The 27934-nt window shown below is 50.2% G+C and overlaps 1 protein-coding gene across 3 annotated transcripts in view; it reads left to right on the top strand.

Moving 5' to 3' along the window:
* Positions 1-472: 472 nt before the first annotated feature.
* LOC146334083 (RNA polymerase II elongation factor ELL-like) overlaps positions 473-27934 on the top strand; it is a 66307-nt gene continuing 38845 nt past the window's right edge. The window contains exons 1-2 of one of the 3 annotated variants that reach the window (XM_084825020.1): positions 473-699; positions 15946-15993. In XM_084825020.1, the coding sequence (XP_084681146.1) occupies positions 568-699; positions 15946-15993 (180 nt within the window). In that variant the 5' untranslated portion in view covers positions 473-567. The remainder of the gene's footprint in view (positions 700-15945; positions 15994-27934) is intronic. The other 2 variants (XM_084825019.1, XM_084825021.1) reach the window with 2 other exon arrangements.

The following is a 27934-nucleotide window of genomic DNA, read 5'->3' as shown; positions in this document are numbered from 1 at the left end:
GGCCCTCCAGATGTTGATGGACTACAACTCCCATCAGCTCCAGCCAACATGGCCAATGGCCAAAGAAAATGTGATTTTAATATTTATATGTAAACCACTTTGGGATTTCATTATATTAAGCGATATAGAAGCATCACAAATAAATTAAAACAAACCCTGTGGGACTACAACTCCCAGCATCCCCAGCTAGCACGGGGAAAGGGTCCTGGTTGATGGCAGTCGTAGTCCGGCACCATCTGGAGCAGCCTTCCCCACCCACAGAGGTTTCAGACTACAGCTCCCATCATCTCCAGCCAGCGGGGGGGACTCGGGGGTTCATGGGAGTCGTAGTCCAGCACCATCTGGAGCAGCCTTCCCCATCCCCTAGGGGCTTCAGACTACACCTCCCATCATCTCTGGCCACTGGCGGGTGGGAGCTGCCGTCGACAGCCCCCCAGGGCCCCCGCGGGGTGCCTGTCCCCGGGTGGGCGGGGAAGACCGCTCCCGCCATGCCTCGCGCGTGCGTGTCCGCGGCGCGGCAGAGGGCGCGTCCGGCGCCAGCGCTGCCGGAGCGGAACGTCCCCCAAGATGGCGGCGCTGGCGGAGCGGAGCTATGCGCTGTCGTGCGGACGGCTCGGGTGCGGCACCCGCGTCTCCGTCTTCCACGTCAAGCTCACCGAGTCGGCCCTCCGCGCTTTCGAGGCCTACCAGGGACGCAAGGTGGGTTCGCGGCGGCGAAGGGGGAGCGGGGAAGGGGCGGCTCCAGCCCCTCAGACACGGAGCAGGGGAGGGGAAGAGGCCCCTCCTAAGCCGGCTGGTCGGGGGGCAGTGAGCCCTCTCATGGGCAGAGCAGGGGAGGGCAGGGGAAGAGGCCCCGCCTCGGAAACACCGGGGGGAAGGGCGGAGAGTCCCCTCGTAAAGAGTGGGGGAGGGGCAGGGGAAGAGGCCCACCCTCATAGACAGAGTGGGGGGGGGAGGATCGGAAGACCCATCCTCCCCATTTGCAGAGGAGGGCCCCAAAAAGAAGGGGCTGGAGAAGGAGGGATCCCTTCCCCCTCTCATAAATATAGTGGAGGGGAGAGGAGGAAAGTGGGGATCCCCTCTCTCCCTAGGAACTAGTCTGTGAAGAGAATTGCCCCCCACCACACACCCATACACTGCCCAAAAACACATACACTAACCCTACACACACACTCCTGCCAGCCCCAGCCAGCCAGATCAATGGTCTGGCATGATGGGACTTGTAGACCAAAGTGACCTGGAGGGCGCCGAGTTGGGCAAGGCGGGTGGAGGGGATTTGGCGAAGGGTTGCGTGTAATGTTGAGGTGTGGTGAAGAAAGGCATAGCCTCCCCTGCCAGTGCTGGGGGGGGGGGGGGGAGGTGCTGGACTGGAGGTATATTGAGGGGGAATCCGCCCCCCCAGTCTTAGTCTGTGAGGCGCTGCCCCTGCAAAGTAGGCCAGAAAAGAGGGGATGTAGTGTGTGGTAGGGAGAATACTGAGGAAAAACAGCCCTCCCATGCTAAGCTTCTAATCTTCTCCCGCTCCAAAATGTGCCTTTTTATATAAATACTGGAAGGAATGAGGTGGTTGAAACAAGCCTTTCCCAACCTGGCACTGTCCAGGTGTGTTGGGCTGGAACTCCCATCATCCACAGTCAGCATGCTGGCTGGGGATGATAGGAGTCATAGCCCAACACACCTGGACAGGACCTGGTTGGGAAAGGCCAGTTTAGAGCTTAGTCAGAAAAGATAATCCCTTCCCACCCCCCTTCTTAGTCTGAGAGAAAAGGTTCCCCCGTTCCAGGAAGAGGGGGCCCTCATAGGTTGTGGGGGTGGGAGGAATAGGGGAGGCAAAGGGACATGAGCTTTAAACAGGAAATTTCTCCCCCTGCCTCACACACACACACAATTCGGTGCAACCCCGAATAATGTCATGGAAAGGAAAGGGGAGCCCCCTTGTCAGTACAGGGGTACTTTTGAGGTGAGATGCATGCCTTGCCATCTATGGGGGAAATTTGGCACTCCCTGGAAAGAGCCACCCCTGAACAAGTGCTCTGGAAAAGAGGGGAGCCCCACCAGAGATTGTGGGGAGGAGAGGGTGGCTCTCCCCACAGTAGGGGCTTGGGGGTCTTAGGTTGGGCACAGGGTGAAGGAAAAAATAGAGCTTTGCACTGTGCTTCTGTTCTCCCTCTCTCCCAAATATCCTTTATTTTTAATGTATTCTTTGCCCCTGGGCAGAAAGGTGGGGTATAAATTATAGTAATACCCAACAATGCAGAACCGTGTAGAGAACGCCTCCACCTCTGGATGGCAGGAAAATGGGGGAGTGCTTTAGAAAATCTGGCGAGCGAGAAAGCTGTAAGGTGGAATTGGGGAGTGTGGGGAAGGAGTTCCTTAGCTGGGAAGGAGGGTGCATTTGGAAAGGGGAACTTGGCTGAGGACCAAGCGTTCTGTGATGGTGGGGGGGGGGGCGGTCTAAGTGGGAGATCCTTTTTCCATTTGCTATGATCAGGTGCAGAAAGGGCAGGTCCCCACTGGGCTCATCAGCTGTCCCCCCTCGAGTGGGGTGGGGATGAGTAACTCTCCTGTCTTTTGACGGGGTGGGGACTTGGGAAATGAGAGGTCCAGTAGGATGGCTGATGAATGCCCCTTTGTCTGTTGGGGGGATTCCCCAAGTGTTGGGGCATCTGTATGAGGAGCCCCTGTAGCAGGGGCTTGGGGCATTACACCCTCGGCTGCTGTATTTTGTGGGGTGGGCTTCTTGTTCAGACCAGCAGGCATTCAAGAAGATGCCTGGATAAGGCCTCCTTCGGTCGTCTTCCTCAGGCTTTGTGCCAGGGCATGCTCTGATGCCTGGCTCTCACCACATCTGCAGGGGGCGGTTTTTTGGTCTTAAGATGGAGAGAGGAAGTTGGCACTTGACGTCAGTCATGGAAACATCTCTCCTGCCCACCTTTCTCTCTCGAACCAGAGAGCCCTGTCTACCTCAGAAGCTTGCATCCTGTGGCTGCCCCAAATCCATTGCCACTGCTGTGTGGTGGGTTGTGGTTGGAGATCTTGTTTTCCAGTCTTTGGGGCAGGGGGGCCTTTCTCATTGCTGCTGTTATCCCCTGCCTCGAGCAAAAATACACGGAGTGTACCGGCTTGCTTTCTCATCCTCCAAGAGTGTTGCGTTTGGCCAAGAACATGGGCATTGAATGGTAGAAGGAGGCTTTGTCCTTTTTGTTAAGTTACAGATCCTGAGCAATCCCCCCCCCCCCAACTTTGGGTGTTCCTTCACCAGTCCTTGCCACCTTCTGCCTCGCTGAATGACATTGTCTGGTGATGAAGCACCCAGCTTGGGTGTCTCAGGGGCCTGCCAAATTCTGTACTTTAGAGGCTCTCCTTTGGGACGGGGATGTCGAGATGCCCCTTGGTCTCTCAAAGTGAACTTTTGGACAATGTTTTAAGCAAGGCAGCTAGAGAAGGAAAACGTCAGCTCCTCTTGTTTTGGCACTGGTTTGGGCATCCCATTTAAAACATTAAACATAAAAATCTCTCCCCAGCCCCCTAACTCTGCTCTCCTTCCATCAAAGGTGGGTGGACAATAGCCGAGAGGCAAGCCTGTTTATCGTTGACAATTGTGGCCTCTGGTGAGGGCGATCCGGGACTGTGTCATGGCTCTATAACATGGGGTGTTAGTTACCCGGTGGGCCTCAGCTGAGCCGGCAGGAGGAGGGGTTTTGTGCTAATTGCAAGCTGGGGCATTGATCCACTTTGCATGGGTTTCTTACAGCCATTGCTTGTTAATGAGTGTTTATCAGTTGCAGGAAAAGTTGCAGGAAAAGGGGGTGGCTGGGCAGGGGGGGAGGTTGGCTGATGACTTTCTCCCCCAAAACCATGTGGCGGTGTGTGGTTGCTGCCATGCTCCATCCTTTGACGGCATGTGCGCTTCCTAATGAAGAGAAGCGTCCATGTGGTCCCCCCCTCCCCGCCATCAACCCCCACATAAAACCACAATTTCTAGCTGGCTGCAGTGTTGGCTGGCGTTACGGCAGTGCTGTTCCATGCGCTGTACTCCAAGAATATTGGGTCATGTGTGGTTGGTGTGAATGGGCATGCTGTCTGGGAAAGATGGGAGTTGCAGTCCAACGCATCTGGAGCACCCCAGGTTGGGCAAGGCTCCTCTTGACCCTCTACTTGTGGGGTGGACCAGCAGCTTACCTTGCCCCGAAGCCGTCGTTTGGTCCTTCCTGCTCAGTTCTGCGTAGGCCCAACATACCAGGATGGTTCCAGGTTGGGGAAGACCAGTTTCAACTGTAATCAGAACAGTTCTCCCCCCTTTCTTAATTTGAGAGAAAAGGTGCCCCCTTTCCAGTAACTGGGGTGACCCCTCATAGGTACTGTTGTGGGGGTGGGAGGATTTGGGAGGAATAGGGGTGGCAAAGCTGTGTGGGGTTTAACCAAGACATTTACACACACATGCACACACGAAAAACTCAGTGCAGCCCCGAATAATATCATGGAAAGGAAAGGGGAGCTCCCTTGTCAGTATAGGGGTGCTTGTGGGGAGAGATGCATGCCGTGGGCATCTGTGGGGGAAAGTTGGCACCCCTGTCTACTAACTGGCAGCAGCTCTCCAGGGTTTCAGGCCTTTGGGTCTTTGCCAGCCCTACCTGGGGATTGAACCTGGTGCCTTTTGCGTGCGAAGCAGGTGCTCTGCCTTCTCCTGAATGGTCCCTCTCCTTTTCCAAAGGGCTATTCAGTGGAAGTCCCTTTTGGCATTCGCCATTCAGGAGAGCATTGGCATCTTGCAGGTTTCAGGACAGGAGGTTGTTGGCATGGGCCTGTTCAGACAGCGCTTTTTAAGTGTATGCCGAAATGTGCGGATGCAGCCCATAGGTATGTGAAAACCCGATGGGCGTAGATCCAAGCTAGGCTAGACTGCAGGTTTCCGTTGGACCAGTGCAGGATTGTTGGCATGTTGCGTGCCGAGCTGCCCCATGAGTAGCAGGAAAGAATATTATTTGGCCTTGAGGTCCCGATCCGTGTCTCTGGTCATGACACTTGGTCATGAAGCTTGCCAGGTGGGAGGTTCTTCTAGCCTCTCCTTCACAGGAGAAGATGTTGGAGAGAGAGAGAAAGAGAGTGAGTGTTATCAAATTCTGGAAGAAAACACAAATTCCGGCTTTGTGTTTCAGAGCTCAGACCCCGCCCCTGCCTTGAACGGAGGGTCTTGGGCGAGTTGCCTTTCTTTTACCGTCACCAGTTTGCCTTCTGGGAAATGGGCCTTTTGTGGCTGGCAGCACCCACCGCGGCAGCGATTTTGTGAATGGGCCGGCTCCCCTTGCATGGTGGTCATTTTGTGAGTGCCTGTAATGTTCGCTCAAACTTCCAGATGTTCCCACCGGCCCAGAAAGTTTGGGATAGTGGCATTTCTAACAAGGCTGCACATGTGCCCTATTGGGAGATCGCATGGCGCAAAGGTGGAGGTGCCCATCTCCTCACCCCTCCAAATCCCAGAGGAATAGGTCAGTGTACTGTGATTAGCAACGGCTTACGTGGAATGGATGCTCCTCCAAGCCTCCAGGCCAGTCTTGAGTTCCTTAGAAGTTTGACGCAGAAGTCCAGGAACTGGTAAAGTCGTCTGTACCTCTGTGCGCCTTGCAGGTGGTGCCTCCGAATGTGAAATATCCTTTTGTCCGGCCCCACCCTGTACTTAAACCTTCTCCGACAGGTCCCTGTCGTGCCTCCTGTCGCAATCCTCCCAGGAGAAAGCCATTCCACCACACTCCAAGCAGCTAGGAGGATTTGTCTCTGCTCCCGGCGAGGTGCCTTCACCTCTTGCTTGCTCGCCGCTGAGGCCTGTTGCAACCAAAGCCCAGTGGCGTCACCGCGGCGGTTGTGACATCCCGAAACGAGCCAGCTTGGCAAGGAAGTGGCTCTCCTGAGGGAGGGAGCACCATCCAGCGGGGACTGGCAGGGATGCAAAGGAGCAAGGTGGCTAGAAAGCCCTGGGTCCAAGGTGAGCTTAGTAGCAGAGCTCTTGCTTTGCACGCAGAACGGCCCAGGTTCAATCCCCTCCACCTCTGCTTGAAGAGGATCAGGGGGCATAAAGACCCTCTAAGTGGGAGCCACTGGCCGTCACCACAGACAGACAGTAGGCTGACCATTCATTCATCCATTGTATTTCTATACTGCCCCGTAGCCGAAGCTGTCTGGGTGGTTCACGAAAATTTAAAAACCATGACAATACATTATATGAAGTATAAAGCCATTCCCATAATGACATAGAACAAATAGCACACACCACAACATATCTCTAAAACCATTTAAAACAATCAACCAGAGGCAATCAGAAGACTCATTACATGCTGCCAGATGGCTGAGAGAAGAGGGCAGTTTGAACCCAGCGCCAAAAAGATGGCAACGTTGGCCCCAGTCAGGTTCACAAACATTAAAACCACAAACTACAGAACAACAACAAAAGTATAAAATATAAAAGCTGAGAACGACGGTATAAAAATGCAGCCAGAATAAAACCTAGCAACAATGGCAGAGATTGAAAATACAGTTGCGGATTTAAAACAGCAAAGTTAAAAGACGACGCTAAAATGCTGGGAAAATAAACAGGTCTTCACCTGGCGCTGGAAGGAAAGTACGACATAGGTGCCAGGTGAACCTCTCTAGGGAGCTCATTCCACAACCAGGGGGCCATAGCAGAAAAGGCCCTCTTCCTGGCAGCCACACCGACTAATGGTCTGACTTTGGGAAACTGGCTTTCCCTATCTCCAATCCCAGGGACCGTCACTCCCGGATTAGTCGAGCGCCCCTTTCAGCCCGGGCGCTGTCTGTCTGTCACCCTGCACCCATCAGCTGGCCGAGGCAGTCCTCCTTTTTAGGGGAGTGTCATAGCTCAGCAGCAGCCCCCCTGCTTGGCAGGCCGGAGCTCCCAGGTTCAGTCAGCTGCAGCTCCAGGTACGCGGGTCAGGGAACAGGTGAGATGCTTCTCTGCGTGAGACCCTGGAGAGCCACTGCTGGTCAGGATAGAGCATATTGGGCTGGATCCTGTGCTTATTGAATATTCAAGGAGGAGGGTGGCACTGAGGTTTCCTTCCCTTTACCTCGTCCTTGTTTCTGGCCCTCTAGCACAGCTTTCCAAATCAGCCCCCCCCCCCCCCCCCCAAGTTACGAGGCTTCAAAAAAAGATGCTTTCTCCCTGCCCATATGTACTCGGTAGTTATATGTGACTCACTGACAGCTGAGGAATAACACAACTCCTTCCTGGTTTGCAGAAGTGTCCATCTCTGCTTGGCAGTCCTTAGTCGCTGTAGTTGGGCGTTCAAGCACACACTTCGGCCAAGAAGAGCGCGTGCCTGCAGCTCCCCTGTTCCAATGCTCTGCCCAGCCTGAGCCTCAGACGAGGTTTTATTGACATGCTCCCATCCAGCATTGGCATGGTAATACTGAACTACCTTGCAAGGCTGTTGGAAAGATTACTGAGATGCGTGTCAGATTCTAGGGGGCTAGCCATGTTGGCCTGTTGCAGCAAACACATCCAAACTGTCTGATGTCACCTTAGAGCAGGGATGAAGAACCTGAGGCCTGGAGGACAAATCCAGCCCTCCTGAGTTCCCAGTCCAGCCCTACAGGGTTCCCAAGAGGGACACACACACACGCGCGCGCGCGATGTTTTGGTGGCTTCCCAGCTGTTGCGCACTTTCCCCCATTCTAAAAGGCTCTCCTATGGCTTAGTTCCTGGCAGTAAGAGCTTTATTTGACCCTTGTCATGTTCCTCCCACCCCACCTCCCAGCCTGGGCTTTACAGGCTGACAGATTTATGATGGCAGAATCTTTGGTGGACTTATTCTTCTTTCTTTCTTTACTGTATTTTTATCCCGCCTTACAATGTCAAGGGGGAAGGTGAGAGGAGGGACGGACGTCAGCAAGGCCCAGTCTGTGCTAGCTAGTCCACGGGAGCGGAAGCCCTCTCGGCTGACCAGCATTCAAAAGAGGAAACACCGGGACGGTCTGTGCTATTCTGGGAATTCTCTGCACCTCCCTGTGCTGCTCCAGAGATTCTGGGGCTCCATTTTGCTAAGGGTGGTGAATTCTGGCCCTAATAATCCGGAGCGGGGTGCTTTCTGTGAACAGTTCATTTGAACACCAGAAGCGACCTCCTTCTCCACCCAGCCCAAGAGATGCTCTCCAAGGTCTCAGACTGAGGGAGGTCTTTCCCCTACCATACCTGCTGCTGGAGAGATGCTTCAAAACAGAGCCCCAATTTTATTTTTTTTAACGACCTGCATAGGTTCTCTCAGCTCGTTTTCTGGGAAGTGTGGCGGTCGGGAGACGGGGTACTCGTATGCATGGATTTATCACCGAAAGGGACCCCAAGTCGGCACATTTGCCCTCTGAGATCTGATTTCCCCATCCTGGCGCCCTCCAGATGGCTTGGACTGCGACTCCCATCATCCCCAGACATCAGACTTTCCTCCTCTCTTCCCCCATCCCACTCCCCAGAGCGTTGGCAGAGGCTTTTCCCAGCCCTGTTACTGGAGACCGCTGAACCGCAGATGTCAAGGGCTCAATCTGGCAGGCATTGCTTCTCCGGAGCCCTGCTTCTCCCCCTGGGAGTTCACGTTGAGCAGGAGAACCAAGGGAGGGTGCTGAGTGCCTTTGGAGGGCTGCCAAGGTTAGCAGACGCCAATCCAAACCGATCACTGGTAGAGCAGGTGGGGTGGCCTCAGTGTGGGGCCGGCAGGACCTATCCCTGCTCCTGGGGCCGTTGCTCCAGGATTAGCTGAGTGAGCCATTCAGCCTGGGCTCTTGCCTGTCCCCAGGGTTCAGCTCTTTGTCGGCTGGCCGGGGTGTCTCTTACCCTCCTCGGAGGGTTTTCTGTTTACTCTCTCCCCCCTTTCCTGTCCTGGGGAGCATGGGCGAGAGGGTGCTGTTGCACTCATGTCTGGCTTGGCAGGTTTCCCACGGGCAGCTGGTTGGCACTGCTGTGAACCGAATGCTGGACTAGATGGGTCTCATCCAGTACGGCTCTTCTTATGTTCTTACGAAGCCTGTGACAGATCAAGAGGGCAATAGCACCCTCTCGCTCGTCTCCCGCAGCGTGGTGACCCCAATCCTTGCCATCATGACTGGTAGCTTTTGATATGCGTATCCTCCATGCGTTTGTCTAATCCTTTTTTTAAAGCTGTCTGAATTTGTGGCCGTCACCACATCTTGTGGAAGTGAATTCCATCGTTTGACTATGTGCTGCATGAAGAAGTCCTTTTACCTGTCTTGAAGCTCCCACCACTCAGCTTCATTAGAGAACCCCAGCTTCTAATATTACACGAGAGGGAGAAATATTCTCTGTATCTGTTTTCTCCACACCATGCATAATTTTATGAAACCTCTACTGTGCCCTAGTTACTAAACTAAAAAGCCCCAGGCTTGTAGGGGAGGTTGCGTTGGCCCCCTGATCATTTCGGTTGCCCTTTTCTGCACCTTTTCCAGCTCTACAGTACCCTTTTTGAGGTGTGGTGACCAGAACTGTACACACTGTTCCAAGCATGGTTGCACCATGGATTTGCAAAATTACCGGTTTTATTTTTAACACGTTTCCTAATAATCCCTATCATGGAATTTGGCCATGTTCACAGCTGCCGATAACTGGGTCAGCACTTCCATTGAGCTCCCCGCCATGACCTCAAGGTCTCCTTGCTGGTCAGTCACTGCCAGTTTAGACCCCATCAGTGTATAGGTGAAGTTAGGAGTTTTTTTGTACCTGTCTGCACCACTTTACATTGAACCATATGGGCCTTTTTTAGCCTGAGGACTTTTTCTAGCCTGCTAGTAGGCTGTATTTCCATTCCGCCATGGAGGAGGAAAAGCCCCCTCCTCTGCAGTTACTTCTTAGCAGACTCCTTTAAAAAATTGCCTTTGGAGCTGATGAAGGAGAGATCCATCCCCCCGTCAGCCCGCTTGTTCACCTGCATGGAATTCCTGGTCGTCTGTGGCAACCAGGCAAATCGTTAAATGCAAAGCTGCAATAGAGATGTTCAGAACTTCGGTGTGGGGAGACCGCAGTAGTGCAACTAGCTAATTTTAGATCCTGGATGTAATGGTCTCCCCCCACCCAGGTCCTTCTCCAGATGGTCATGTGGATTTCTTTAATTGTGTGTTTCACAGTGCACATTTCTGTCAGGCCCATGTGAAAGGGGCTTCTCCTGTGTTGTTCCCATTCTGTGGAATGCACTATCTCAAGAACCATGATTGACCGCTGCTCCCTTGGCTTTTACAAAGGGGGTGAAGATGCTTCTTTTTAACCTAGCCTTTTAAATTATGTAGTTTTAATGTTGTACTGTTCTTCTCTTGTTTCAAGGTTTTATGGTTTTACATTCCTGTGCACTGCCTTGATCAGCAAATACGGTGGCATCTAAATGTTTGTTTATTATTATTAATAAAATAAATGATGGTGAATGGTCATAAGAACATTAGAATCATAGAATAGTAGGGTTGGAAGGGGCCTATAAGACCATCAAGTCCAACCCCCTGCTCAATGCAGGAATCCAAGTCAGAGCATCCCTGACAGGTGGCTGTCCAGCTTCATCTTGAAGGCCTCCAGTGTGGGAGAGCCCACCACCTCCCTAGGTAACTGGTTCCATTGTTGTATTGCTCTGACAGTCAGGAAGTTTCTCCTGATGTTCAGCCGGAATCTGGCTTCCTGCAACTTGAGCCCAATATTCCATGTCCTGCACTCTGGGATGATCGAGAAGAGATCCTGGCCGTGACAACCTTTCAAGGACTTGAAGAGCGCTATCCTATCTCCCCTCAGTCTTCTCTTCTCAAGGCTAAACATGCCCAGTTCTTTCAGTCTCTCATTCTTTTGTCCACCTCTATCATGTTTCCCCTCACTTGCCCAAGCTAAGCAATCCCAGCTGTTGTAACCTTTCCTCATAGAGGAGATGCTCCAGCCCCTGGCTCAGTTTAGTTGCCCTTTCTGCCCTTTTTCCAACTCTACAATATCTTTGTTTAGGTTCCTGTCTTGTTGTGAGGCTTTCTGATGCCTGTGTAAAGTGCTCCGAACACTCATATGGGTTAGAGAAGAGCTGGGTATTGGTTATTGCTTGGGGTGGGGTGGCTTGGAGGCCAAATGGTTTGGATTTGCAGCCTTGCGCAGTCGAATGTCTGTTCCAGTTTCACACATGCTTAATTGCTTGAACTGGTGCTGGCCTGCAGGGCTGATGGAGAAGAGTCGACAACTCATGGTAGCCTTTGGAAACTTGCTCCTGACGCTGGCATCCAGCTCAGAAGCATTTAGGCAGATGGGGGGGGGGGGGGCTATTAAGTGTTGGTGGTGATTTAAAAGGGGAAGCTTCCATGTTCAGAAGCACTCTACCTCTGAATCACAGATGGCGGAAACAAATACGGGGAACGTCGCATCCTTTTTGGCACCTGGTGGCCTCTGTTGGCAGTGGCACCCTGGGCCAGATGACGCCTTGCTCTGAACCAGGAAGGCACTCTTTACAGTCAGGGCCAGAAATATTGGAACAAGGATAACTGTTTTGGCAGATGGCCTCTGTACACCACCACATTGAAGTTGAAAGGAAACACACCCAGGTGGGAGTGAAGTCAGGACTTCCAGCTGTAATTCAAGGGGGTTGACAAAAGTGGGGCACTAACCCTTCAGGAAGGACAGCCAGTGTCATACACCCCCCCCCCCCATCCTTGGTGCTCATAAGTAATGGAACAAACCAACATCATTTCAAACTTAAGGATCGCCTTTAATACCGGGATGAAAATCAGTTTGGCAGCATTTGGCTGAATCTGAGCAGAAAGGATAGCCCTATACACTTCGGAATTCATCCTGCTGCTTGTATCAGCAGTCAGGTCCTTAATAAACACCAGTGACCCGGTTCCATTGGCAGCCATACATGCCCAGGCCATAACGCTGCCTCCACCATGGTTGACAGATGATGTGCTATGCTTGGATCATGAGCTGTTCCTTTCCTTCTCCATACTTTTCTCTTCCCATCATTCTGGTACAAGTTAATCTTGGTCTCAGCAGTCCGAAGAATCTTATTCCAGAACTGGGCAGGCTTTTTTAGGTGTTTGCTGGCAAAGGCTAATCTGGCCTGTTTGTTCTTGAGCGTTACCAGTGGTTTGCACCTTGTTGTGAAGCCTATGTATTTACATTCATAAAGCCGTCTCTTGACTGTAGAAGTTGACAATGACATGCCTACCTCCACAAGAGCATTCTTGACCTGGCTAGATGTTATGAAAGGGTTCCTCTTCACCATGAGCAGCATTCTGCGGTCATCCGCTTTAGTTGTCGTCTGTGCTCTGCCAGGCCTTTTGCTGTTGCTGAGCTTGCCAGTTAAGTCCTTTTTCAGGATGTTCCAAACTGTTGTATTGTCCACTCCCACTGTTTTTGCTATTTCTCCGATGGGTTTATGTTGTTTCCTCGGCCTAATGATGGCCTCCTTCAGTCACATGGACACCTCTTTGGACCTCATGTTGGGGGTTCCAGTGAACAGCTACCAAATACAAATGTAACACTCAGAACCACCTCCAAGCCTTTTATCTGCTTGATTGGTCATGGGGTATCCAGGAAACAGGCCGCCCCTGTCCATGCAGCTGCTTGCCGGCCATTCGTTCCATTACTTATGAGCCCCCAACGATGGGGGTGTGTGCATGCCACTGGCTGTACTTCCTGAATGGCTAGTGCCCCACTTTTGTCAAACCCCTTGAATTACAGCTGAAAATCCTGACTTCGCTCCCATCTGGGTGTTTTTCCTTTCAACTTCAATGTGATGGTGTACAGAGGCCAACTGCCCAAACAGTTATCCTTGTTCCGATATTTCTGGTCCTGACTGTACATTATGGCTACTCCCAGTAACATCAGGTTACTGACTGATGACTTGCTGGGGTGAGTTAGATAAATTCTTGGAGGATAGGTCTGTTCATGGCTGTTAGCTGTGGTGGTTTAAACCAGGCTTCCCCAACCCAGCATGGCTGGCTGGGAAGGATGGGAGTTGTAGTCCAACACATCTGGAAGGCCCCCGGTTGGGGAAACCTAGTTTATCAGATGTTTGAGAGCTACGTACATATGCGATCTGCTTCTGCGTGAAGTGCACATGCAAAAATGGCTTCCCTTTGGGCATGTTCCTCTGGCCTGTCCGCCTTCTTAACCTCTGGATTGTACTGGGGACACTACAGAGAGATCTCTCATGCGGGGAGCAGCTTTCTCAGCCGTCCCTGTTCGCATGCAGTGGGAAGCTAATTATCGCCCCAGCTGTGCAATCAGTGCCACCTGGAGAGTGCTAGGGTGCCTATTAGCAGGCACTTCTCGCCTTGCCATCTGACCCCATTCCTGTCCTCCTTTGGGTCCTTCCTTCAGCACACCCTGTAAAGCTTCCTGAATATTTTGAAACCTCTCTCGCTTGCTCACTCGCTTCCCCCAAAGAAGCAAACAGTTCATTGGAGTGTGGAGGGAGCGCTGCGTGTTGACGACTCATCGTGCTTCCCCTGTACCATTCTGAGGTTACGGAGAAGGGCAGGGAAGAGGAATGTGCCCAAAGGAAGCCAATTTTGATGCAAAAGCAGAGGGCCATGCAGCACTCAATTATGTAGCTCTGGCAGACCAGGCTTCCCCAACTGTGTTGAACTTCAAGTTCACATTTCCTGCCATTATTTTCTCATTCCTGATGGGCGGTACCTTGGAAGAGCATGTGAAATGGGGGCGGGGGGGAATAGGAAATGGAGGGCAGTTTTGTTGCTGCCCTGCAGCCCTAGTCCACAAGTTACTAGTCCTCAAGAACAACAAACAGTCTTGTGGCACCTCAAAGACAAACTGATTTATTTCTCCATGGACACGAAAGCTTACGCCAGAATAAGTAAATGTGCTGGTCTCTCAGGTGCTACGAGTCTCTTTGTTGTTTTTGCTGCAACAAGCGAACACTCTGGAAATTGGTAGCCCTCAAGAAAAGTGCTTTACTAGCTTGCGTGCTCATACGTTGTCTGTGGCCTCCGGGGGACAGGAAAAGGGCAGGATCGCTTCTGCCCCACATTCCCACCTGTGCCCATGGGAGACGTTTGCTTTCACGTGCTTGAAATTTGAAATTCTGGACTGAGGGCTAAGATGCTGCCCCGTCATGCTTGTGTTAATCTACAGCAGTCTCCCCCAACCTGGTGCCCTCCAGATGTGGTCCAACACATCTGGAGGGCGCCAAGTTGAGGAAGGTTGATCTATGGGATGTGGCAGGTGCTAGACGTGATTTGGCTGGACATGGGGCCTTGGGTACTTAGCTTTAAAGATGCTACTGGCTCTTCTGGCTTTAAAGTCAGTGAAGGGAAGAGAACCTCCAGTGATGCGCTAATGGGATCTTTATTATTTGTGGGGAGGGAGGCAAGGAATGGGGAGCCGTTCCCTTTTGTCAGCCTCCTCTGCAGTGATGCCTCACTCCTGGGGGCCAGGGGAGTTATGGAAACCATCGGCATTGCCCTGCAGGGACAGCCGTGCCTTTGACTTTGCACCATGCCTCACTAACACAGAGAGATAAATTTGGAACTTGATGTCATGAGCCGCCACCGCATCTGCTGAACCTGCCGGCTTGTGTCTGTTGCCGCTGTGCAGCATCTTCTCATAGGGGACCTGAGAGAGTAGCTTCTAATGAACTGAGGGACTCTGTGCCCCGGGTCCCTTGAGAACAGAGCTACCAAGACATTGGAGAGGTTCGTTCTTTTTCCCTTCGTGCAGTGCGTTCGTTGTGAGGCCTGGCCCGGAGAATTTACCGATCTGTCTGCAGTCGGGGCTAGTCAACGAGATAAAAGTTCGATTCACCCGCATACCTTTATGTCAGCCTTTCCCAACCTGCTTCCCTCCAGATGAGTTGGACTGCACCACCCATGCTTCCCAGCCTAACACATCTGGAAGGTACCAGTTTGGGGAACCTGGTAGACTACATGGGGAGGGAGGAGAAGGAGCCAGCTTGAAAAGTTTTGTAAACTTTTCTGCCTGAGCGCCTGGAGACTGACCTTGTTCGTCGCAGGCAACCCTGCAGGTAAGGCATGAGCCACACATATGTTCAGATCTGCGGGGTCTTGGTTCCTTTCGCCCACCCCAGTTAACTTTCTGTTTCGAGGGTTTTTCAGAAGGGCACTTCAGAAACAACTTCAGTTGGAAACCAAAAGCTGGAATAATATGGGTTCTTTTTTTCTTTCTTTTGTTTCCCTGGTTGGAAGCCAGGGACTTTTCCTCTTCAGCTGCAAAAGGAGAAGTTGCCAAGAAAAGATTTTATTGTGGGCTTTTGTGTGGGGGGAAAGATGCCTGGGTCGGGCGTTCAGAGGAAGGGTTAAATACCAGAGGGTCTCCTCTTGAAGAGAAACAAGTTTCCCCCCTTCTCTCTGTGTCTCTCTCTTTCTCTCTCACGCACACGCAAAGTGCATTGTGATTTTGCACTGTACGGTAGCTGCAAGAATCAGCTCTTTCCAGCCATCCAGCAGGCCATGGGGAGGAGGGAACCGACCCATTCGGATGCCGAGAGCTCAGCTCAAATCTCAATTCTCGTTGAATAACAATCTGCACGTGTTTCCTGTGCATAAAAAGGCAGAGGTTTAAAAGTGCCAGCAGCATATGGGAAATCTCAGAAGTGGAGGGGGTGATCAATACCATTTCCAGGGGGGCAGCTGTGGGGCCAGAGGCAGATTCTTGAACAGATGGGTCTTCCCCAACCTGGTGCCCTCTGGACTACAACTCCTATCATCCCCCCAGCCAGCATGGGAAGCTCAATGCTGTACCCCACAACAGATGGCAGAACGCTTCCGGTCTCCTGGGTCTCTTGCCAGAGGAGTTCTTTCCTTGGCTATCAAGGCTGTAGCCCTTAGTCAACATATTTGAGCCCAAAAGGAATAACATCAATATTTGTGTCCACTTTATGCCTGTGACTTGGCTAAATATTTTTCTTCTCCTCCGGCCTTTCTTCTCTACAGGACGCCGTGGTGCTGAAGCCATCGATTCAGTTTCAAGGAAGCCAAGGGGTAAGTTGGAAGGCTGTGCTTAGATGTCGTTGTTCATTTGCGGGATTTGTAGAGGTAATTTTTAAAAAATTCTGGAGGGAGTTGAGGCCTGTGAATCCAGGGGCCGTTGCTTCATCTGAGTCCTCCTTGAATTGGTAGAACTGCATGTTCCAAGGGAATTACAAAGTTCCCTGGTACCACTGTTGTGCCAGCTGAGGGTGGGATTTACTGAGGAGAATTAAGGACGACAGAGGTGCTGAGCTCAAGTACCACTAATGGATACTCCACTGCAAATGCCTCTTCCATCTTTTTCTTTCTCTCTCTGGCCTCTCCCCCCCCCCCCTGCCCCCGCCCCCCTCCATCATTTTCAACAGTTTATTTCTACACTTCACTTCTGGTTTTAGGACCAGGGTGGTGAAACAGGCACTTCTGCCAACTTGAGGAGGTGGGGTGGATGCATTTGCCTGGGAGAGCTGGTGGCTATGGGAGGGTTAAGCAGCTACCTCTTTAAATATTTAATTTTCCGCTTCGACACCTTTCATTTATTACATTTCTAAACCGCCTGACAGCCAAAACTCTCTGGGTGGTTGGCAAAGATTAAAACCCTAAAAAATGCCATGTGATAACATCGTAAAATCATTTACATGGAAAAATAGAAGGCAATTTTACACCATCGACAATAAAAAATCCCAGGACCTGTTGACAAAGATGACAACGTTGGCACTGTGCGGACCTCACTGGGGAGATGTTCCATAATTTGGAGGTCACCCCCAAGAAGGCCCTCCCCAAGAAGGCCCTCCCCTTGTATGGAAGGCCGTCCTCCGAGCCTCCCTCGGAGAAGGGCCTCAGATGACAATTGTAGTGTATGGGCAGGTTGTATTGGCCCCAGGAGCGTAACCAACTCACCTGCAGTGTTAGAGGGGCCTAGAGATCCATAATGCTTGCTTAAGTTCATTATTAGTGCAATTCCCTTGCTAGTAAGCCTCTGAGCATGTGAAGATGAGTCAAAAGCCGATACATTCCACACTAATGAGCCAGAAGGCCTTATCAAGATGTGCCTGAGAAGCAAAGTGTGCTTATGCTGAGCTGCAGGTGGCTGTGCTGAGAACCAAATGCTATTAGCCTATGCTGGGAATGAACGCGAGGGGTGCTTGCTAGTGTTGTGCTGCCTCATTGCTGATATGTATGGTATAAAACCCATTTGACCCAATGGCTGTGGGTTCAGAGAAGCTGTCTGATCCAACCATTGGGTACGCCTGTGTGCTGTAAGTTACTCAATAAAGTACTCCTTGTAAGTAAACCTGGGTCTGATTTATCACTATCTTGGCACCTCTAAATTAAGAGGTTGAAGCCCACAGCCATGGCTCAACAACCCTACGAGCGAGAAGGATCTTGGAATTGTTGTACATCACAAGCTGAATATGAGCCAACAATGTGATGTGGCTGCAAAAAAGGCAAATGGAGAGCCAGTGTGGTGTAGTGGCTAGAGTGCTGGACTGGGAGTTGGGAGATCCGGGTTCTAGTCCCCACTCGGCCATGGAAGCTCACTGGGTGACTTTGGGCCAGTCGCAGACTCTCAGCCCAACCCACCTCACAGGGTTGTTGTTGTGAGGATAAAATGGAGAGGAGGAGGAGTATGTACACCGCCTTGAGTTCCTTGGAGGAAAAAAGGCGGGATATAAATGTAATAAATAAATAAATAAATAAATAAATGCTATTTGGGGCTGCATTAATAGAAGCATAGCTTCCAAATCCCGGGAAGTACCAGTAACCCTCTACTCATCACTGGTTAGGCCTCATCTGGAGTACTGTGCCCAGTTCTGGGCACCGCACTTTAAGAAGGATGCAGACAAGCTGGAGAGGGTTCAGAGGAGGGCAACGAGGATGATCAGGGGACTGGAAACAAAGCCCAATGAAGAGAGACTGAAAGAACTGGGCATGTTTAGCCTTGAGAAGAGAAGACTGAGGGGAGACAGGATAGCGCTCTTCAAGTCCTTGAAAGGTTGTCACAGAGAGGAAGGCCAGGATCTCTTCTCGATCATCCCAGAGTGCAGGACACAGAAGAATGGGCTCCAGTGACAGGAAGCCAGATTCCAGCTGAACATCAGGAGAAACGTCCTGACTGTCAGAGCAATACGACAATGGAACCCATGACCTAGGGAGGTGGTGGGCTCTCCCACACTGGAGGCCTTCAAGACGAGGCTGGACAGCCATCTGTCGGGGATGCTCTGACTTGGATTCCTGCGCTGAGCAGGGGGTTGGACTCGATGGTCTTGTAGGCCAACCCTACTATTCTATGATTCTATGAATACACAGGTTCATACGGGAAGAGGTGTGCCATCAGGTATTGCGCTCCCGAGCCATGTAAAGCTTTATAGATCAAAACCAGGACCTTGAATTGGGCTTGGAAACATACAGGCAGCCTTTTTCAGTCCGCAAAGCAGCATGCAATAGATTTCTACAAAATTGCAAAATAACCCCTTCTAGCCACCTTCCTCAACCTGCTGTGTTCTGGATGTGTTGGCCTGCAAATTCCAGCATCCCCCAGACTGCAAAGCTGGCTGGGGCATGCTGGGAGTCGTAGTCGGATACACCCATCTATATGGAAGTAATATGTCGCCATCTTGGCTAGTAGCTGTTGATTGCCTCTGTGAAACGGGAACATTAACGAGAGCAGTGTTTGGCGGACCCATGAGTGCTCCTTGAGAAAGTCATGGCTTAATCATCTGCCACACCAGTAAAATAAAATTTTAAAATGCCACGCGCAATTAAAACAATAACTATTCAAGCCACAGCGTAAACTCCAAAAGCCCCAGTGGATGAAATAGATTTTGGCAGTTGCCGTGATCATTGCCACTTCGCAGAGTTGTCCAGGAATGCCCTCTCACTTGTCGACGCCTGCTTCTCCTCTGACAGAGATCTTCAGGAGATCGGGCCAGATTCGCACACATGTGTGATTGGCGTGTAAGAGTTGAGGAACGTGGGGCTTCACCCTCAGCCCTCAACTGCCCTAAAGTTTTCGCTGAGTCCGAACATCCGGTGGTACTCAAGCGATGCCCGTTGAGGCCTTCAGAGTCATTGCTGGGGTTAATTACAAGCAGGGCCAGCGTCAAGGTTTGGCGTGGTCGGGCACCTGCCCAGGGCCCATACCCCAGCAGGGGCTCTGACAAGAACCCCCTGGAGTTGCACCTCCTTTTCCCCATTTCAGCCTGCTTGTCCACCTGACAGCAGCACCCAGATGACAGTGGTGGAGAGAGGGAGAAGGAGCGGATGTTGCTGCCTACTTTCTCCCTGGCTCTTCACCTGTCGAGCAAGCAAATGGTAGCAGTGATGAGGAAGAGGAGAATGAGGAAGCGTGACTGGTGACCATGGTGGTAGACTCAGTGAGGGAGGAGGGGGCCCACAGCGGGCCCTCCAAAGCCTAGAGGCAGCACTGCTCAGAAGACAGGAACTTGGGAGCTCCGAACTTTGTCTGCCAACTCCTTCCCCGCCCCCCCCGCCGCCGTTCCTTGTGGCTGAATGAATTGCATGACGCAAGCATGCTATGCAAACCTGCATGACTCATGTAAGCCGCCTTGAACTCCTGTGTGGTGCGGATGATTAGCGCAGGAAGAGCAGGGCGGCAGGGGTAAATGTGCTTGGTTAGGCTGTGGACTTAAAGGGCGAAGCGCAGAGTCTTCAGACCAGGGAGAGCAGCTTCTCCCCTGAGCTGAGCGAGTCGGGAGTTAATTGGCACCCTGACGCCTGCTGCTTAAAGAGGGAGGCTGGTCCATCCCAAGCCGAAGAGAGTTCTGGCAGGTGTGGTGGCGTAGGAGTGCGGGCATGACCCCCACTTGCCTTGTCAGTGGCTGATGGGTTGCGCTTCCCTTGAAAAATCCAAAGGCGCAAGAGGGCGCGAGTGGGGGCGGGCAGGGCGTGTGCACGAGGGGGGGAGGGGGGGTGCGCACACGTGAGGGAGGGGGAGGGTAAGCGCGTGAGAGAGAGACCTTCACGCTAAAATGATCCAGGGGCTGGTGCATCTCCCCTATGAGAGAAGGTTACAACAGCTGGGATTGTTTAGCTTGGAAAAGGGTAAGTGAGGGGAGGCATGAGAGAGGTCTGCAAAATTATGCCTGGTGTGGAGAACGCGGATAGGGAGACATTTTTCTCCCCCTCTCAGAATACTAGAACCCAATGGGATCATCCCATGAAGCTGATTGGTGGGAGAATCAGGACAGATCCAAGGAAGGACTTCTACACACAGTGCAGAGTTAAACTATGGAACTCCCTACCACAGGATGTAGCAATGGCCACCCATTTGGATGGCTTTAAAAGGGAGTTGGACAGATTCCTAGAAGAGAAGGCAATCAGTGGCTACTAGTCCTGATGGCTATGGGCTACCTCCAGGACCAGAGGCAGTGAGCCTATGGACACCAGCTTCAGGGGAACATGGGCGGGAGGGTGCTGTTGCGCTCATGCCCTGCTTGTGGGTTCCTGGTCGACAGCTGGTTGGCCTGTGTGGACAGAATGCCGGACTAGATGGACCCTTGGTCCGATCCAGCAGGGCTCTTCTGATGTTCTTAACTTCTGGAAATCCTTTTTAGTTCAGATATGAATTCCCACCAGAAAAATAAAACTGCCGTTATTGTTGGCAAGGGATGGGTTGCACCTCACAAAGGCTGGGAAGAATGTGTTTGGCTACAGCATGAAGAACTTCATCAGGAGGGCTTTAAATTGAATCCTACGGGGAAGGGAGATGTAAAGTTTGGGGTAACAATGGACGAAGGCTCATGCACCGCAGCAGAGAGAACAGCTTTAATAGCACCCAATAATAGTCTTCGGACACATGTAGGAAGAAAGCCAGACTATGAAGCACATGGTCTTCGGTGTCTATATACTAATGCTCGGAGTATGGGAAACGAACAGAACGAACCTGAACTCTTAATACAGGAGGGAAATTATGACTTGATAGGTGTAACTGAGACTTGGTGGGATGACTCTCATGACTGGAATACAGCAACTGAAGGATATAACTTGTTCAAAAAGAACAGGAGGAACAGAAAGGGAGGTGGGGTTGCACTGTATGTGAAAAATACCTATCTCTGCACAGAAATACAGGAGGAGGAGCTTGGTAGCCCCATCGAGAGCAGCTGGATCAAAATAAATGGATCAAAGAATAAAAGGAACCTGATGGTCGGAGTCTACTACCGGCCACCCTATCAAGGAGAAGACAAGGATGAAACTTTTGAAAAGCAAGTAGCCAGTGTTTTAAGGAAGCATGATGTAGTAGTAATGGGGGACTTCAATTTCCCTAATATTTGTTGGGAGACAAATTCTGCAAAACATGGCCCCTCCAGGACATTCCTGACTTATGTGGCGGATAACTTCCTCCTACAGAAAGTAGAGGAAGGAACTAGAGGATCGGCTATCCTTGACTTGATCCTAACCAACAGAGATGACTTAGTGGATAAAGAAGCAGTTACAGGAACTCTCTGGGGAAGCGACCATGTTGTACTTGAGTTCGTGGTTCTAAGGGAAGCAGAAGCCGAGTGTAGTCAAACGCATACCCTGGATTTTAGGAAAGCTGATTTTAATAAACTCAGAGCAATGATCAGTAAGGTTCCATGGCAAGCGACGCTAACGAGAAAAGGAGTCCAAGATGGGTGGGAGCTTTTAAGAAAGGAAATTCTCAAGGCACAATCACAAACAATTCCAACAAGAAGAAAAGGTGGGAGACAACGGAAGAAGCCAATGTGGCTTCACAAAAAGCTTAGAGATGACCTGAAAACAACAAAGGACACATATAGGAAGTGGAAAGAAGGCCAAGTAACAAAGGAAGAGTACAGGCAGGTAGCACAGAATTTCAGGGATGGTGTCAGGAAGGCTAAAGCTGAGAACGAGCTGAGGTTAGCGAGGGATGCTAAAAACAACAAAAAGGCTTTCTTCAGCTACGTGCATAGTCAAAGGCAGAGAGAAGAAATGGTGGTTCAGCTCTTAAATAAGGATGGCAAAATGATAACAGATGACAAAGAAAAGGCAGAGGTGCTTAATTCCTGCTTTGGCTCAGTCTTCTCCCAAAAGAGGGTCTATGACCCCCCTGGCAAAGGCGAAGTACAGGCTGAAGGGGCAGGATTGCAGCTTGAGTTCGATAGGCATGTGGTCAAGGAACACCTAATTACCTTGCATGAGTTCAAATCTCCAGGGCCAGATGAACTGCATCCTAGAGTAATAAAGGAACTGGCCGAAGAACCCTTAGAACCGCTGTCTATTCTCTTTGAGAAATCATGGAGGACAGGGGAAGTGCCAGATGACTGGAGGAGGGCTAATGTTGTCCCTATCTTCAAAAAGGGTAAAAAGGAGGAACCTGGGAACTACAGACCAGTCAGTCTGACATCAATCCCTGGGAAAATTCTGGAGCAGATGATAAAGCAATCCATCTGGAAGCACCTTGAAAACAATGCAGGGATTACTCAAAGCCAGCATGGATTTGTCAAGAACAAGTCCTGCCAGACAAATCTGATCTCATTTTTGGATCAGGTAACCTCCCTTGTGGACCATGAGAATGCTTTGCCCGTAACATACCTTGACTTCAGCAAAGCTTTTGACAAAGTGCCCCATGATATCCTGATGAGCAAACTAGCTCAAGGTGGGCTAGATGAAACAACGATCCGGTGGATCCACAGTTGGCTACAGAATCGGACTCAAAGAGTGCTTATCAATGGGACCTTCTCAAACTGGGGAGAGGTCACGAGCGGGGTACCGCAGGGCTCGGTCTTGGGCCCAGTGCTCTTCAACATTTTTATTAATGACTTGGAGGAGGCGGTGCACAAAATTGGGCGGGATAGCTAATCCTTTGGAAGACAGAAACAAAATTCAAAGTGATCTGGATAGATTGGAGCGCTGGTGTTGCACAAAATGCTAGTTTCGCCCCCTGGAGGCTAGTCCAATTTGCCCCAAAGAGGAGAGTCAACTTCAGGCTGGGTCCAACTCAATTTTATTGTTTGCAAACAGTTCGACAAAGGAGCTCACGCTCAAAGCAGAGTCGACCCTGGGCAACCTCCGCGCTACAGTTTTATCACTTAGCTTGCATTCCTCAGCCAGCGTGTTACTTTTGATTGGTTGCCAGCGGTTTGCTTAGCAACCTTATCTTAGGGTTACTGTCTGCTCATTCCAGGCATGCGCAGCTCTTACAGTACTATGTGCTGCTTAAGACACATACAATGGCTTTTAGGTTACATTTTTACTACAATTCCCCCCTCAAAAGGCTTTTCTCAAATTTATACTCTCTTTGGTCCAGCGGTGGACTACGCACTTAAAGGCGCAAACTATTATTGCTGTGGCATTGACGGTTTTCTCTAAACAGCAAGTGAGGCCTGGGACGCCTTTGTTCTAGCTACTAGAATGCTGACAACAAAAACACTTTTTTTTTTAACTTTTGGAACTCAGTTTTGTTCCGTTCATCAGGAACCCTTGAAAGGAGAGCGCCCTCTTTCTGCAGAGCTACTTGAGTCCTTTCAGGGGTTCATTATTCCAACGGTGCCCTTCAGGTGGGTCAGCTTCCGGTGTGACCCTCTCTGGTGCGGGTGATGCCTTTATTCAGTGTGATGAATCCACTTCTTTTCTTTGGCGACTTTCATAGCAATGGGAGTGGTAAGTAGGATCTGAAACAGACCCTTCTGCTTCTTGGTAGGTGGTTCATCTTTCTAGGACTGGATTAGCACCCAATCGCTGGGATTGAGATTATGCACTGGAGCATCTAAAGGCCAGGATTGGTGCGGTGTCGCAAACCTGTGAAAACAAAACAGACTGCAAAGCAGTAACATAACCTTGAATCTTAAAACTTTTACTTTTAAATTCACATTTAAGCTATCAGCCATAGGTAATATCCGAGGTGGGCGCTTATGGAACGTTTAAAGGGTGTCAATTTAATACTTCCCTTGGGGGCGCACCATACTCGAGTCAAGGTGATTGGCAAGGCCTGTGGCCTTTCAACTTAATCTTTCAACAAATTCTAATGAGCATTGTCTTTAAGGTGCGGTTCATCTTCTCAACTTGACTTGTAGATTGAGGTTTCCAAGGGGGGTGTAGCTTCTAGTTAGTTTGTTATGCCTGGGCCACTACTTGCGTTACTTGTCCAACAAAATGGGGCCCCTGATTTGATTCACTCTCTTTAGGTAACAAGAGCTTAGGGATTACTTTTTAACAGGATCTTGGCTACTGTCTGAGCGGTGCAGTCAATTGCTTTTATCATTACTAGCAGGTACCGATAGCCATGAGTCTGGGGCAACTCTGAAAAGTCAATTTGAAATCTCTGAAAAGGATAGTAAGCGCATGGGCGACTTCTCATTTGAGCTGGGGGCTCAAACATCTTTGAATCATTTTTGAGGCACAAAGGGCAATCAGCCACTGTTCTCAGGTCTTGGTCTAACCTGAAGGAGGTGCTATTTGCCTCGGGCGCACCTAAAATTGGGGTGTTAAAGGGGGACGATCCCTTTATTAGCTAACCATAATTTTTGAACTTTTCAATGAGCGGCTTCAAGCCTGCACAGGTGGCTTTTTTCAGAGGATACTGCCTCACGCACACAGGGCTCTCCCTTTTTAAAGAAGATTTTAACTGGTGTTATGCATTTGCTTGGGCAGGGGTTCTGTCTGCCCACACACATGGATCAACATTCTCTAAAATCTCAGTCTCTTTGGCCTCTGACACAATCTTGATTGCTTGAAAGGCCATTTGATAATTTGAGCCCTGCATTGCTGGCAGCTGTACTACAATCTGATTATCACGGAAGAAGATTTTAGCTTGCAGTTTTGTTAACAAGTCCCGCTCCATGAGGGCAACCAGGTATGCAGATGAAACTACAAAGGCATGTTCCAGTATGTTATTTCCAGTCTTCGTGAGGAGGGGCTTACACAGGGATCATAGAAAATGTGGCTCCAGTATCTACTAGGGCTTTACAGTCCTCGCCACCAACCCTTACTTTTACCTTGGGATTCTCCCGAGTGTTTGTTCGTAGGGTGGTGGCCCTTCAGCTAGACTCCCCCCCACTGGAGGACCCTGCCAGCATTTGGCAGCCTTCAGGGTGAGTCTCTTTTCTTTTTTCTTTCAGCTCTGGACAATCTTTCTTTTAATGTCTCTTCTCTCGGCAATACTCACATTTATTGAGCCTCGGTCGGCCCTTTCCTTTTCTGCCTCTCCCCCCCACTGTGGTCGCTTCTGTGCTCTCAAGCTGCTGTTTATATCTCCGCCCATGGTGGCTGCCAGCATTGCCTTTTCCTTTTTCCAGGAATGGCACTTTTTTATGTGCTCTCATGTGCACCATAGCTCTAAAAACTTCATGATCTGGGGTCTGATAAGGCTAAAGCAGGCGGTGATATTAAGGCTTGCTTCAATTTAAGAAAAGCCTTTTTTATTTTAATTGTCCACTTCTAGTGGGTAATATTTTTGTTAAAGCTTCATACGGGGGCTTCACCCCTTTTTATGGCTACTATAGCCTCCCTCTTGTAACAGGCACACTTATCTTTTGGCTTGCCTGTTCTGCAGATCTTGTTTCAAATTCTCTGTGCCATGCACCAGTTTTAACTCTTTGTTTTCTCTGCAAGTTAGGCTGTTTGCCATTGCTTCGACAGAGACTCGCTTGCTTAGATCTTCAACGACACACATTTGGGATAAGCTTTCTTTCTTTTTTAAGCCTTTTTGTCTGCTACTTTCTTCTGCCTTCTTTTATACCTTTTTCATATCATTAAAATCTAACACCATGACTGGAAAACATTTGTTTTGTATAGTAGGGCATGGTGGAGCAGATCTACCCGTTATACTGCTCCTCTGACTGCATGGTCAGGGCCCATCAAAATCAAGGGAAGGGCGTTCTCATATGTGGAAAGAGTTCCAAGCCACCATTTTTGCATCGGCAACTCCACACTGCATGAGTTTTGGCAGAGTGTCAGGTTTGCCTCTGAGCAAATGGAACGTCAGAACAGTTCAGATTTTGAGAAAGAGCTGGAACACATGGGGCAGGAACTTTCTTAGGCTTCAGAAACACAGCTGGGCTTAGAAGTATCACGGGAGAGTGGGGGACTCTCTCTCTCTCACCTCTTAAGTTAAGAGAATTTGCTGCCCCCCTTTTTAAAGGGAAACTAACTTTCGTAGTTTCTCTTTGAACTTTTTGAAGGCTGTTTCCTTTGTAGTCTATGAATCTCTAGAAATTTGTATCTGTATGCTTCATTAGGGTAAATGAAATCAAAGCCTTGGAAATCATAGAATCATAGAATAGTAGGGTTGGAAGGGGCTTACAAGGCCATCGAGTCCAACCCCTTGCTTACTGCAGGAATCCAAATCAGAGCATCCCTGACAGATGGCTGTCCAGCCTCGTCTTGAATGCCTCCAGGGTGGGAGAGCCCACCACCTCCCCAGGTAATTGGTTCCATTGTCGTATTGCTCTAACAGTTAGGACGTTTCTCCTGATGTTCAGCTGGAATCCAGCTTCCTGTCACTTGAGCCCATTATTCCGTGTCCTGCACTCTGGGATTATTGAGAAGAGATCCTGGCCTTCCTCTCTGGGACAACCTTTTAAGTACTTGAAGAGTGCTATCAGATCTCCTCTCAGTCTTCTCTTCTCAAGGCTAAATATACCCAGTTCTTTCAGTCAAATGCAGCTTTTTATCTGAGTGTTGAAATCACAAATTAAACTGTACACTGAGCTGATCACAAACAAACACACAATCTACAACAACGGGAGTTGAAGGCTATGACAAGCCTCACAGTACTTTTTACGGCAAGTCTTTAACTGTCTAAAGTTCCAGTCCATGTGCAGAGTGCCTCTAACAAAGAACGCTTTGGGCCATAAAGAAGGGATGTTTTAACAAAAGCTCTGTGTCTCTTCATCAGTTCGAATGGGGAAGGTGTAACCTTACACCTCTTCTAGATTCCTCCACAGGTAAGAACAGAGCAGTGCTGCTCAGCTTTCCAGCTGTGATGCTTTTCTTGTTTGTTTGTTTTTTTTGCAAATCTCACTCTTTTGTCAGGTCCTCACAGACACCTCCAGCCTCTCTGCTTGCTAAGGCTAAACCAGCCGCGGCGAAGGGGGGTTAGGCAAGTCCCCCTTGGCTCTGCTCTGAGCAGGCTGACAGAGAGAAGCTCACACAGACCCTGATATTTTAAGAACTTGCTCTGTCTTTGTTTCTTGATTTTGCCACAGTCTTTAAGTCGTCAAACAAATCTCTTTCTTCAGAAGTTGCAACTTTTTCAACTGCTTTTGCTTCTTCTAACAAACTTGGATACGGTGGCAGACAAACTGTCTCTGGCGGGCCCCCTCCCTCCCTCCCTCCCCCAACAACCTCTCCTCCCAACCTAACAGGCCGAATCAGACCGGGGGGAGCTCAGGGCACCTTGGGCAGGGTCTCCCAGTCTTCAAGCTCCTTCCGTGGGGCTTGAATCGGGGGGAACAGGGGCTTTGGGCTTCACCTCGGAGCATACCATCATGACTTTACAATACTGAACTTTATATTCAACCTTTTCTCACCTTCAGTGGATTTTGGTTGGCACTCATCCAAATGCTGATAATCTCACCTTCCCTGAGGCAAATTTATCTCTTACTACTTGATTCAGACACCACCCGGGGTCTCTTGCCCCTGCGGTCCTTTGCCAGTAACACATTTGCACATTTACACTTCTGTAACTAAGGGGGATTCTTTCCGCACCAATTCAACCACCCATCAATATAGGCGAATTGATCCCATTGCCCATTATTCACCACATTTTTATATACGGCATTTACAAGATTTACACCAAAGGATCCTATGTCTGGCCAACTAATTCCAAATGCTGGCCAGTCCAATTGACAGAGTGTAACCAGCTTGCCTTTCGACATCTTAGTACACGGAGTCTGACAATCCTCAGGCGCTTGACTTTGCTAAAGTTCTTTAGCATGCATCCCAAGGGAGTGGCAGAGCTTTCTAAACGGGAGCTACCCGCCCCCATTGTGCC

This window comes from Heloderma suspectum, chromosome W (genome assembly GCF_057233095.1).
Source record: "Heloderma suspectum isolate Gila_16-S chromosome W, 16-S_ref, whole genome shotgun sequence".
Taxonomy (NCBI): Eukaryota; Metazoa; Chordata; class Lepidosauria; order Squamata; family Helodermatidae; genus Heloderma; species Heloderma suspectum.
Note: the sequence above shows the minus strand (reverse complement) of the source record. Positions and strands in the feature narration are given on the sequence as shown.